Genomic DNA, 14,506 nt, shown 5'->3' with positions numbered 1-14,506 from the left:
TGAGTCCTACGTGTTCAGAAAAAAGTAAGATATCCTTGCTTGGAGTCCCTCTGCAAGTACATAAACAAACACATAAATGAGGTTATGTTGAAGATCAGTCATGGTTCTTGGTGCTAAATTGGAGAAAGAGGAAAATAAGTCATCCGAATGCTGCTTTCAGTACTGACTGGAAGGATGTATGTGGATTTCCCTTTCCAACTCTTTCTTTCCTCCTCTCTTACCATGAGCAGCACCAGCAGACACCTGGGTACCCATTTGTGCTTTGTTTGTGCACTGACCTTGTAACATTTTGTTACTTCATGATACTTCTTTATGCAGAGAGGATTAAGTTTTTTCCTTCAGATTTTATGTTTCACCTATGATGTCCCTCATAGTGTCAGTCCCTGGCACATCTGAGCATGAACTGATGTCCACAAGCCATCAACTGTTTGGCATGTCTGACACTGCTGCATATTCACAGCTGGTTAGTTTGGGAAAAAGAAAAAGTCAGGGGTTGTCACAGAAGTATGTAGGGGGAAATCCCAGTTACTTGATTTCCAAATAAAACAATAAAGGGCCACACTGATGTAAAAGCGATAGATAACTTAATTGGATATATAAAGATAGTAATTTTTAAAGCACTTTATTGTGAATGCACATACCTTCTTTCTTTGAAAAAGGAGCTCCAAACCGTAGAAGAGTAGTTGCCTGTATGCTATCATCTTGTTTCTCAGGCCAGAAACTATTCTGTTTATGCTAATTCCTTTAGGAATGAGGCTCTGGCGACAGGGGTCCCATTAACAATGTATTTTTGTTTTATAAGGATTTGCACAAACTCACATTTCTCTACCCTTTATATACATTGTGTATTAAGGATTTTGGCGACTTAGAATTTCTGTTATTTAGAGACAGGAAAATCAACATGCCATCTGCAGTCATAACGACTACGATGGATGATCATGATATGCCTTATGAAGTTTACAGAGAATGAGGGCGAACAGGAAAGTCACAGTCATTATTTGTTGTTCTGTGCACACCGTGCTCTTTACTTCTTTTTCTGAAGAGTTCATCACTAACAAGGAAATCACCAATGACCTTTCCCACACCACTCCATAGATGGGGTCAAACAACTTCCTTTCCCTTTCATGTAAACATACGGCCACGGCACTCACCTAAGACATTTGGCACAGGCTGTACTTCTCATCATGGTAGTAGTTTGAAAAAAAAATGTATTAAATTAACTCAGTGTGGTTTAATTTGAATACTTGTGACAGGACTTCAAGTTGAAAAATTCATAAACCAGAGCATGTTTCCTAATCAGAGCCTCAGAAATTAGAGTCAGTACTCTATATTCTACGCCTTCAGGTTCTTATAGAGTAACCAGAATGAGAGCCAAACACTTGAGGAACTACACCCTCCAAATCAAATTATTCTCTTTCATTATGTTATTAAGACATATTTAAGAAACCTTAACTAATGTACGAAGTTATGGCTGGGACCAAGCTTCCAACTCCATTCTCCTGTAAGTGGCTCAGAAATGTCAAATACTGCTCTGCCTCTTCCAATTGCCACCACATTCTCCCCACAACCCAAAAGACAAATGCATGTACCAATGCTGTCATGAGATTTGTCTTACTTTATTGACAACACTTTGAGTTAGTGTTAACTAGCCAAAACATTCCACTGATACTGCCATGCTTACTATGAAGCCCTAATAGGGAATTTATTAGCTGTGTGACAAACATGCATCACAAACAACTTCTATAGAGCTCTACTTGTGTAGTTGCTAAAATGTTTGACACCCACTCCATGCCATACTAGCCCCGCTGCAGAGATAACATCTGTGCCGTTGGATAAAGACCATCCCAAGGAGCCCAGCAAAACACATTCAGACTGTGTAACTCTGTGTTATAGAAGAACAAAATTCTCTTACCTTGCATTGTCGTTTTTGTTGGTTCTGAGAACAGAGGAATGAGCAAGAGGTAGATAAGGTAGACAAAGGAGAGCCCATTGTATCGGAATGCACATGCTGTGGGAGGGAAGAGAAAAGAGAGTGAGAAGGTCATTAACAAAGGCAGGTTGACAAAACCAGGGGTGCATAACAAAAGATGGTCTCAGATGTCACTGGATCAAACAGTCACGTCCTGAATTGATATGTCAATCAAAAAGTAATAAATTAGGTATTTATTCTGTGTTCATCACTGTGTTGAGCATGACGAGAAACAGATAATTAAAATACATCAACACTGGTCTTAAAATCTAACCAAGAAATATGAAGGTAAAAGACAAAACTATTAAAAATAATAATAGCTACAATAATTTAAGGGATACATAGTACAAAAATATGTAAATTGTGCCACCATACACATAAAATGGTATTGGGGGTGGACTATAAAAGTTCAGACTTCAGGCGGGTGCGGTGGCTCAAGCCTGTAATCCCAGCACTTTGGGAGGCCGAGACGGGCGGATCACGAGGTCAGGAGATCGAGACCATCCTGGCCAACACGGTGAAACCCTGTCTCTACTAAAAAATACAAAAAACTAGCCGGGTGCGGTGGCGGGCGCCTGTAGTCCCAGCTACTCGGGAGGCTGAGGAAGGAGAATGGCGTGAACCCAGGAGGTGGAGCTTGCAGTGAGCTGAGATCCAGCCACCGCACTCCAGCCTGGGCGACAGAGCGAGACTCCATCTCAAAAAACAAAAAGAAAAAGTTCAGACATCTTTTTGTTTGCGACTGAGTTTTGTCCTGTTGTCCAGGCTGGAGTGCAGTGGCATGATCTTGGCTCAGTGCAGCCTCTGCCTCCTGGATTCAGGTGATTCTCCTGACTCAGCCTCTCAAGTAGCTGGGATTAAGGGCGCACATCACCATGCCTGGCTAATTTTTGTACTTTCAGTAGAGATGGGTTTTCGTCATGTTGGCCAGGCTGGTCTTGAATTCTTGACCTCAGGTAATCTGCCCGCCTCAGCCTCCCAAAGTGCTGGGATTACAGGTGTGAGCCACCGCACCTGGCCTAGTGCATACTTTTTATATATGATTAAAGTTAAGTTGTTATCAATTTTAAATACTCTGTTATACTCTAAAATGCTTTATGTAAACCTCATGGTCACCACAAAGCAAAAACCTATAGCAGATACAAAAGACAGAAAGTACAAAATCAAAGCATACCACTAGAGAAAATCACCAAATCACAAAGGAAGACAGCAAGAGAGAAAGAAATGAACAAACTGAAGTACAATATAATCAGAAAATAATAAACAAAATGACAGTAGTAAGTCCTTGGCTACCAATAATTACCTTAATACATTGTATACTATTAGGTGATAGTCACACTAAAAGCCCAAACTTCTCTACTAAGCAATATATCTATGTAACAAAATTGCACTTGTACCGCCTAAACATATAAAAATAAAAAAGAACATTTTGTTCCTCCACTAGGCCCTATTAGGCCAATGGAGAAATCTAGCAATAAAAGGCAAATGTAAGCACACTTAATTTTTATTTATTTTTTATTTATTTTTTTGAGATGGAGTCTTGCTCTGTCACCCTGGCTGGAGTGTAGTGGTGTGATCTCAGCTCACTGCAAGCTCCACCTCCTGGGTTCATGCCATTCTCCTGCCTCAGTCTCCCACATATCTGGGACTACAGGCGCCCACCACCATGTCTGGCTAATTTTTTGTATTTTTACCAGAGACGGGGTTTCACTGTATTAGTCAGGATGGTCTCGATCTCCTGACCTCGTGATCCCCCCGCCTCGGCCTCCCAAAGTGCTGGGATTACAGGTGTGAGCCACCGCGCTGGCTAGAATTTTTTAAAAGACCCAAGTACATGCTACCTGGAAGAAACTCACTTCCCATTTAAGAATACACAGAGACTGAAGGTGAAAGGATAGAAAAAGATATTCTATGCAAATGAAAACCAAAAGACACCAGGGATAGCTAGACTTATATCTGATAAAATAGACTTTAAGAACTGTAAAATGAGATAAAGGTCAATATATAGTGACAAAGGGATCAACTGTAATGGTTGTAAATATATATGCACCCAGGATTGGAACATCTACATATATAAAGCAAATATCAATGGATATAAAGAAAGAGATAAACTATAATGTAATAATAGCAGGGGATTTCAATATCCATTTTTAGAAATGGACAGACCATCCAATCAGAAAATTAATAAGAAAACATCAGACTTAAACTATATTTTAGACCAAATGAATCTAACAGACATATACAGAACAGTCTATCCAACGGTAGCAGGATATACATTCTATTTTTTCTTTTCTTTTTTTTTTTTTGAGATGGAGTCTCGCTCTGTTGCCCAGGCTGGAGTGCAGTGGTGCAATCTCAGCTCACTGCAAGCTCCGCCTCCCGGGTTCACGCCATTCTCCTGCCTCAGCCTCCGGGTAGCTGGGACTACAGGCGCCCGCCACCACGCCTGGCTATTTTTTTGTATTTTTAGTGGAGACGGGGTTTCACCATGTTAGCCAGGACGGTCTCGATCTCCTGACCTCGTGATCTGCCCGCCTCGGCCTCCCAAGGTGCTGAGATTACAGGCGTGAGCCACCACACCCGGCAGAATACACATTCTTCTTAAGCACAGGTGGAGGGTTCTCAGAATAGAGCATATGTTAGGTCACAAAAGAAGTCTCAACAATTTTAAGAAGACTGAAATCGTATCAAGTGTCTTTTCCAACCACAATGATATGAAACTAGAAATCAAAAACAGGAGGAATTTCAGAAAATTTGCAAATACATGGAAATTAAACAACATGCTCCTAAACAGTAAATGAGTCAAAGAAGAAAGTAAGAAAGTAAAAGGGAAATTAGAAAATACCTTGGGATTAGCAAAATTGGACACACAACATACCAAAATTTATGGAATCCAGCAAAAGCAGTTCTAAGAGAGAAGCTTATAGCAATAAATGCTTACATGAAAAAGAAGAAAGATCTCAAACAACCTACCACTACACCTCAAGGAACCAGAAAAAGAAACGCTAACCAAGCCCAAAGTTGGTAGAAGGAAAGAAATAATAAAGATCAAAGCAGAAACAAATAAAATAGACACTAGAAAACCAATAGAAAAGGTCAATAAAACTATGAGTTGGTTTTTTGAAAAGAAATAAAATCCAGAAACCTTAGACTCAGAAGAAAAGAAAGATCCAAAAAAATAAGATCAGAAATGAAAGAGGAGACATTACCACTGATATCACATGAATATAAAGGATTAGAAGAGATTCTGTGAGCAATTATACATCAATAAACTGGATAACCTAGAAAAAATGAATAAATTCCTAGCAATATACTACCTACCATGATGGAATCATAAAGAAATAAAAAATCTGAGCAGACTAGTAAAAAGTAAGGAGATTAGAATCGGTGATAAAAAAAAAATCTCCCCTCAAAAATAAATGAAGAAATAAATAAAAGCCCAGGGCCTGATGAATTCTACTGAACATTTAAGGAGAAATAATACCAATTCTTCTCAAATTCTTCCAAGAAAATTAGAGAAGAGGGAATACTTGCAAAGTCATCCTATGTGGTCATCATTACCCTGATACTAAAACCAGACAAGGATAATACAAGCAAAGAAAATTACAGGCCAGTGTCCTTGATGAACATAGATGCACAAGTCCTCAACAAAATGCGAGCAAACCCAACTCAGCAAGAAAAAGGCTCCTTCATCATGATCAAGTGGGCTTTATCCCAGGGATGCAAGAATGGTTCAACATACCTATAGCTATCAATGTGATACACCTCATTAACAGAATGAAGAACAAAAACCATGTATCTTCTCAAAATGCAGGAAAACTATCCGGCAAAATTCAACACCCTTCATGGTAAAAATTCTCAACAAATTACATATGGAAGAAATGGACTTCAGTACAATAGAGGCCATATGTAACACACACACAGCTAATATCACACTCATCAGTGACAATTTAAAATTTTTCTTCTAATACCAGAAATAAGACAAGAATGCCTACTCTTGACACTTCTATTCAATGTGGTATGGGAAGTCCTAGACAGAGAAATTAGGCAAGAAAAAGAAAACAATACATCAAAATTGGAAAGGAAGAAGCAAAGCAAATTTGTCTGTTTGCGGATGACCTGATCTTATATAAAGAAAACCCTAAAGACTCAACCAAAAAATTGTTAGAACGAATTAATTCAGTAAAGTTTCAAAATACAAAATCAACACAAGAAAATCAGTAGTATTCGCTATACACTAACAATGAAGTATCTGAAAAAGAAATTTTAAAAATCCCATTCACAGTAGCTACAAATAATACTTAGAAATAAAGCTAACCAAAGAGGTGAAAGACCTATAAATGGAAGGATATAAAACATTGATAATAGAAATTGAGGCAGACACAGATACAGTCATGGACCTCTTAGCATCAGCAATATGTTCTGAGAAATGCATTGTTAGGTAATTTTGTCCTTGTGGGAACTGTGTGCTTACATAAACAGAGATGGTACACCCTACTGCACACCTAGACAATATGGTGTCGCCTACTGCTCCTAGGCCAAAAACATATGCAGCATATGTTACTGTGCTGAATACTACAGGCAACTGTAATACAATGGCGAGGATTTATGTATCTAAACATATCTAAATATAGAAAAAGTACAGTAAAACTATGGCATTATAATCTTATGGGACCAGCCCCACAGACCGTCAGCATTCCTGCTTGGTGGCGATCAAAGGGCATGGAGATCAAGCCCTGAACAGAGATGTTAGTTGAAATAATAAGAAAAAATGAACTCTCTGAAGGGAAGAGCACTAAAGAGAGGCACAAAGGAGGCAGGTGTTTGTCTTAGCTCTGCCTACAGGTGGGATGAGAGGGGGCAAGGAAACTGGCAGGCAGGAAAGAAAAAAGCAGCAGAAAAATGTGAGACGGATATGAGGAAAACCAGGACAGCCCAGCTTCACAAAGGGAAAGGTTTTCACAAAAGAAATCCACTGCAACGGGGAGACTAAATTGTCGTGACTGCCGGTGAGGATGCCCTTGCAGCCCCTCGCAGAAGGGCTTCAGCCCAGAAGGAAGGAAGGAAGTCAACCTATGGAAGTGCAGTGAACATGCGGCCACAACCAGGAAGCTGGAAGCAAGAAGGGGAGGCCCGGGAGACTGAGCAGAGGACGCCAAGGAACAGACTGGGCCCAAGTGCTCCTGGTCACCGAAGTGCTGAGCATCTGGGCCTAGGGCACAGTCCAGGCTGGGGGGACACATCAGGATGCGAGTGGCGGGTACCCAGACAGGAAGACCAGATCAAGAAGCACTAATCCCAGAATGCAGACAACAGGAGTATAGCACACTCCAGCCAAGGGTCTGAGTTAGGACCCATGGTGCCTGCTTCCATGGCTGATTCTAGAAGTCAGCAAGGAAAGAAGCAAAATGCAATAATTTTATTGCAATAAAAATGCAATAAAGCAAAATGCATGGGAGAAGAGAACAGGAATCGACAAGAAGTTCTTTTTATCCCAAAGGAGTCACACACATATTTGTTGCTTTCTGCACCACTCCCCCCATCCCAACCTCCTTTCTTAAAGATTCAAAGCAGAAAGAAATGTTCACTCCACAGATTGGAGTGACAGCAAATACCTAAAACAGGTGATCTACAAGAAGAAGAACAAAAGCTCGGATTCTCTTTCCAGCTGCTTTTTCCCTTCTGCTTATTTCTCATCCAAAGTTGAAGTCTTTTATAGAACATTGTAGAGACATTTGGTCATTCATCTGCCAACAGACATGTAGTCAGCACACACTGTGTGCTGGGCGTTGTCCTAGGTGTTTGAGCTACATCAGAGAGCAAAACGGAAATGAGAGATCGCACCCTGCCTTTGGGAGCTGATGTGCTGGTGGGGAGACAGTGGTGAACAATGGGCAAAATCAAAGGCAAAGCATGTGGTGTGTTGGAAAGGAAGTGCTATGTCCACAAGAAGTCCAGCCAGAGAAGGGAAAGACAAAGCCTAGAGGAGGGGAGGCGTGAAGGGGAAAGTGAGGTTGAAGCCCAGAGGTGAGGGAGGTGATGAGCTGATTGAGTGATTCCTGTCAATTCCCTTTGGGAGAAGCACTCAGGCAAAACGGAAGCAAGCCAGACCCCTCTAACCTGCTGAAGACAGCCCCAAAGAGCCTAGTGTGCAAGCAGAAGCCTCCAGGAGGCCGGATCATGCCGGGCCTTGCAAGGGCTCCGAGGACTCTGGTTTTCCCTCTGAGTGGTCATGGAAGTGATCATTCTCCCCCTGGGTTTGGCTGCTCTGCTGGCAGCTCCAATTGCCCACCTGTGCCCATCCTGCGCTCCATGCTACTGCAAAACTACATCGCCTGCATCTGCCCTGTCCTTTCTGAATCAGGCATCTTCCTGTACAGCTCACATGCTTCCCCTCCTGGAAGCTGTCCAGGAGCATACCCTCCTCCAAATGAGATTTCTTTTTTTTTTTTTTTTTTTTGAGACAGAGTCTCACTCTGTCGCCCAGGCTGGAGTGCAGTGGCCGGATCTCGGCTCACTGCAAGCTCCGCCTCCCGGGTTTACACCATCTCCTGCCTCAGCCTCCCGAGTAGCTGGGACTACAGGCATCCGCCACCTCGCCCGGCTAATTTTTTGTATTTTTAGTAGAGACGGGGTTTCACTGTGTTAGCCAGGATGGTCTCGATCTCCTGACCTCGTGATCTGCCCGCCTCGGCCTCCCAAAGTGCTGGGATTACAGGCTTGAGCCACCGCGCCCGGCCAAATGAGATTTCTTGCTCCCTGGTGCCCCCTCAAGCGTACGTCTCATCCATCACCCCTTGCACGTACTTCTATGTCAGCGGGGCCCTTCCGGGTAGGGCAGAACCTTTGTTATCTCCGTCCTCTCCATACCCACTACTGTATCTGCTCCAAAGTAGAGGATCATGCTTACAAAACGAATGAATGCATACAAACAAAATGAAAACAACTTGAGGACATCTAAAAGAAACCACAGGGTATCAAGGTATGCAGAATTTCTGGTGGCAATGAAAACGTCCCAACTGACAGGGCCCCCAAATAAAAACGTAATAAATGAGAACATTTCTCTTTTTTTTTTTTAGCCTAGGTGAGATTTTTTAATGTTAATCCATGTTGGACAATAAAATTACCTAATTCTGCCAATTTCTGGGTCGAGAGAAAAATAAAACTCACTCGTATGATTGTACCATCTTAAAGAGCATGCACAGTGCATGTAACTATTCACTCATGTAAGAGCTCATACTAATGTGCTTACTGTGTGTCAAGCCCGGATCTAGGCCTTCATGTCAATTAACTCTTGCAGTTATTATCCTCATTTTACAAAGTCTGTTATTTCTTTCTACATGTGAAGAAGCAGGCCCAGTGGGTACAGCTGTGTAGCCGGGCTGAGGTTTGTGCCCCTGCAGTTGGGATCCTGAGTCTGCTGTCATCAAGAAGCGCATGACCTCACCACCATACCACATCCTTATTCTGTGTATCTTTCTCCCCAGTTAAATGTCAAGGGCTCAGTAAGGCTGAGGCTGGGCTAGGATTACAGGTGTGAGCCACCACGCCCAGGCAACAACTGCTGCTTTATCAAGTGTGATGTTGCCTCAGACCCCTTCGCGCACCCTCCGCACTTAGCACAGGGCCCTCTGTGAACATGACGGCAAATGCTCTGAATGTATGTTGTTGTTTCAAACTTTTATAAGTTTGCTATGTAAGCCTTTATATTATTTGCAATCAAAGTGTGTATATTAAGGAAGATTTCCTAGGATTAACTTCGGAGGTGGGAGAACAGAGCCTGGTCTTGGTTTCGCACATCACAACCTTTTAGTTACAATTATTTATAGCAAAGTCCAACAAGCTATGGTGAGGACAAGGGTGGCCCAGGGTCAGGGGCGGCCTCTAAAACCACCCCCAGTGGTCCCCATCTCCTCGTGTTCACATCCATTTGAGCAATCGCCTCTTCCTGAGTGTGGGCTGTACCTAGAGATTCACTTCTAATGAACAGACTACAGAAAAGTATTGGGGTGCCACTTCCACGGCTAAGCTACAAAAGGGTTAAGGCTTGTCTTGAGCATCCCCTCTCCCTTGCTCACCCTGAGGGAAGCCAGCTGCCGTGACATGTGTCCTGCGGAGAGGCCCGTGTGGCAAAGGACTGAGGTTTCCACCTAAAAGCCACTCAAGTCAGCTTGGAGGCAGGGCCTCCTCTGACAACATGCTCACTCGAGTGCCCCTGGATTGCAGCCACAAGAGACTCTGTGCCAGAGGATGCAGCCAAGCCACATCTGGAGTCCTGACTCCTAAGAACTCTGAGACGGTGTGTGTTGTGTTAAGCTGCTAAATGTATGCAGCAATTTGTATGCAGCAATAGATAACTAGTGAGTGCACAAACTAAAAAATAAATTAGGGCCGGGCGCGGTGGCTCACGCCTGTAATCCCAGCACTTTGGGAGGCCGAAGTGGGCAGATCACGAGGTCAGGAGATCGAGACCATACTGGCTAACACAGTGAAGCCCCGTCTCTACTAAAAATACAAACAATTAGCCGGGCGAGGTGGTGGGCGCCTGTAGTCCCAGCTACTCGGGAGACTGAGGCAGGAGAATGGCGTGAACCCAGGAGGCGGAGCTTGCAGTGAGCCAAGACTGCGCCACTGCACTCCAGCCTGGGCGACAGAGCAAGACTCTGTCTCAAAATAAATAAATAAATAAATAAATAAATAAATAAATAAATAAAATAAATAAATAAAAAATAAACCACCTCCAAAAATCCAGCTTCACTTACTTGTCATTTGAAATCATCCCATTCGACCAATAAGAGTCACAATTTTACTTGATGTATGTGAAGATGCTACCCAAAAGTTATCCAAAACTACAAGGGCTTTAAATGCTGTTATTTAAGTGAGTTGTCTCCATCAAGGGCAAAATATGCCTTTGAACTTGGCAATACGGCACATTCAAGCTAGAAAAGTCTTAGAAGGCAAGTAACAACTGCTTCTTTTCTTTTTTCTTTTTTTTTTTTTTTTGAGACAGAGTCTGGCTCTGTCACCCAGGCTGGAGTGCAGTGGCGCAATCGCGGCTCACTGCAACCTCCGCCTTCTGGGTTCACACCAGTCGCCTGCCTCAGCCTCCCGAGTAGCTGGGACTACAGGTGCCACCACCACGCTCGGCTAATTTGTTGTATTTTCAGTAGAGATGGGGTTTCACTGTGTTAGCCAGGATGGTCTCGATCTCCTGACCCCGTGATCCACCCGCCTTGGCCTCCCAAAGTGCTAGGATTACAGGCGTGAGCCACCGTGCCCAGCCAATAACTGCTTCTTTATCAAGTGTGATATTGCCTTTGTTCAAGATTCGGAGACATTTAAAGCACATTCATTCCTTTTCATAACGAGCGATCATACTCTTGCTGCACAATGTCCCTGACACTCCACCTTTCTTAGTGGATTCTCAGGGAGCTGCACCTCCATCCTCTGGCAGCAACAATGTTACTGTGGACAGAACAACAAAAATGCAGGTCAATGTGTTTAAAGGAAAAAGATTATTTGCGTTAGCCGAGGTGCTTTAGCACTGCAGCTTCCACTATTTCTACCTGGTTTTAACCATCCAAAATTATACAACAGCTGACAGTAATTCCCCAAACAAAAGACCTTGACAGGCCTGAAGAACTCACAATTAAAAACTGAGATCACAAGTTATCAAGTAAAGTAAACATTAATATTGCCTTATGAATCGCAAACACTTGGACTTCCTCGTTCACGAGTTTTCTTTTCTAAAGATGAAACATGGTGTGCAATTTGGAAAAAACTCTAGAAGTCAGAAAAATGATCGATTTGACTTTGACAATTTACAATGTGTCAACACAGAAAGAGGGAAAATCTCCTGCAAATATGAAATGGTTAGGGTGGCCATGTAACATTTGTAAAAATACTTGCGTTGCAATAGAGATAGAATAATTTTCCTGTTACTGCACTATGATCACAGAGAGGTTCACGCACACTTTACCATTCTATAGTAGCTCAAGGCAGTAATTTTAGATTATGCTATTAAAGGTAAGTGCCCTCAGAGCTGAATTTTTGGCAAGATGTGCCCTCCCAGCTCCTTATCCCTTTAGCAAGGCCAAACAAGGTCTCACTATTAATGGTCTAGGCAACAGTGCCTTAAATGTTTAGAACCTCCATTTCTACTAAGTATGTTTTAAATGCTCTTTATTGCCTCAAGGAGCTTTGTTTATTTTAACAGTTGCCACAGCAGTAGATAGGTAAACATTACTCCCAATAAGCAACTTTAAAACCAACTGACAAAATAGTTCTGTCGATCCAGTAATTCTAGAAATTGTTTGTATCTTTAATAATTTTCTTTCTGTACTCTGAAGCAACTGAGTGCTTTTCAAAGGACATTCTTTCAAAATTATGGTTATTTTATAAATTAGAAAAAAAAGAGAAATAACTGCAAACTATTTACAATAGAGCAGGAAAAAAATTAAACAACCACAGATTTTTTCCTGAGGAAGCAAAACTATCAAAGAAATGAGAGAAAGGAAAAAGGCTGTTACGTCACCTGATTCATTGTCTATCAGTGTAGAATTCTTTCCCCTATTTAATCTAGTCTGTGTTTTACATCTGGTTGAAACTGTAAATGTCTCAAACAGTGATACTTTAGAGCAGCAGACAGTCCAGACAAGAACATTCTCTTCCTCTCCCTCTAGTCTCACCTCTGTGCCCACTGGCGGTCTTGCCCCAGGTGCTTCCTACAGAAAGTTACAAAAATTGTTTCTTCATAAGGACAATGCCAGTCTCTCTCACCACCATTCAGAAAGGCAAGACATATGCTTACATACATATTCTTATCACGTAACACCTGCATCACATTCCTTACACACACCAAAACGTGCTCACATATGTGTGACAGGAAAGGCTAACAGAGATATATTTCTTTCTTTCTTTCTTTTTTTTTTTTTTTTTTTTTTTTTTTTGAGACGGAGTCTCGCTCTGCCGCCCAGGCTGGAGTGCAGTGGTGTGATCTCGGCTCACTGCAAACTCCGCCTCCCGGGTTCACGCCATTCTCCTGTCTCAGTCTCCCGAGTAGCTGGGACCACAGGCGCCCGCCAACAGACTCCGCTAGTTTTTTGCATTTTTAGTAGAGACGGGGTTTCACCGTGTTAGCCAGGATGGTCTCGATCTCCTGACCTCGTGATCCGCCCGCCACGGCCTCCCAAAGTGCTGGGATTACAGGCGTGAGCCACTGTGCCTGGTGGAGAGATATATTTCAAATAAGAAAATGTGCTCTCCCATTTAGATATGTTTTATTTAACATTACATTTTTAGCCTGAAATGTGTGAAGGCTGACATTGCCGCAGTGTGTCAGCACAATGCTGAACTCCTCAGTCAAGCATTCCTCACACTTCAAGAAAGAGAAACAGAAACATTGTATTCTACATTAGTTTCATTAAATAAATTATTTAAAAGAATGTGATTTTAGGGTAAAGCCTGAAGGAAAACAAGACTTTTACGGAGTAATAGATTGTAAGGACTTGTATTAGAAAATCATAACTACTACTCAATTTCCTAAAACTTTGAAGCCAGTCTAAGGAAAAAAATCTGGCAAAACCATTTTATTTATAAAGGAAAAAAAGACTCTGGTCTGAATTTTCTGCTTTTTCCAAACAACTGGAGATATTATTTGTAAACTATGAGTTAGAACAGATGATTACTAAGATTTTAGTTTTTTTTTTTTTTTTTGGCCGTTAGTTTAAAAATGTGTTGCTTTTAATTTAGTATACAAAGGTAGGATTCTGTTATCTATGTTAACATATACACATATCAGATCAAATATTAGCAACAGTATTAAGCAGTATATATATAATTTCATATATTAGTAATAGTACATATATAATTTCATATGAAATATTAGTAACAGTATTAAACAGTATGTCATCAAATGTTAGTAACAATATTAAAAGTTTCACTCAGTTTTCTAAACTCATCCTGATTGAACAGTTTGCATAATTTTAAAGAAAGAATAGCAGTGCTTCTTCCTCCTTTGAAATATCTTTTAATATGTTCTTCATCATCTTACAAGTGCACCCATACGAAGTTGTACTTAAAACCCAAATCCTTGTGTTCAAGTTTGACCATGTTTATCTTCCATAATGGTCTCTGATCTGAGGGAACAGCACCACACATTGCCTCTCATAATTGCAAATGAGGAAATAAAGCTTTTATGCTCATACATAATTTCTTAAACTATCAGACAAATTATACTTGAAATTAGACCTATTTCATTATGAATATAAAGAGTGCTGCATTAAAATCCACAGTTCCTACGCCTACCAAAATAAAACTTGCTCTCTTACCATTATGATGAATAAGAATAATTAGGGGGCCAAGTGGGTGCTAAGAAAAGATCAAATATTAAAATTGTTTATTAGCCCGCTCATCTTAGTGGCTTTGTCATCTACAGAAGTGAAGAGTTAGCATTTGTAGACTGGAGGACTCGGGAGGTTGCTTTGGTTTGTGTCATGGTATTTGCTGATTTAGAAATCACTCATCAGGCCAGGTGTG

The 14,506-nt window shown here is 41.5% G+C and overlaps 1 protein-coding gene across 4 annotated transcripts in view; it reads right to left on the bottom strand.

Moving 5' to 3' along the window:
- PIEZO2 (piezo type mechanosensitive ion channel component 2) overlaps positions 1-14,506 on the bottom strand; it is a 471,722-nt gene that overhangs the window by 383,658 nt on the left and 73,558 nt on the right. For all 4 annotated transcript variants that reach the window (XM_028838161.2, XM_077975335.1, XM_028838162.2 and 1 more), the window contains exon 2: positions 1,913-2,008. In XM_028838161.2, the coding sequence (XP_028693994.2) occupies positions 1,913-2,008 (96 nt within the window). The remainder of the gene's footprint in view (positions 1-1,912; positions 2,009-14,506) is intronic.

The sequence above is a fragment of the Macaca mulatta genome, chromosome 18, assembly GCF_049350105.2.
Source record: "Macaca mulatta isolate MMU2019108-1 chromosome 18, T2T-MMU8v2.0, whole genome shotgun sequence".
NCBI classification, from domain to species: Eukaryota; Metazoa; Chordata; class Mammalia; order Primates; family Cercopithecidae; genus Macaca; species Macaca mulatta.
The sequence above is the reverse complement of the archived record's forward strand: the minus strand, read 5'-3'. Positions and strand labels throughout refer to the sequence as shown.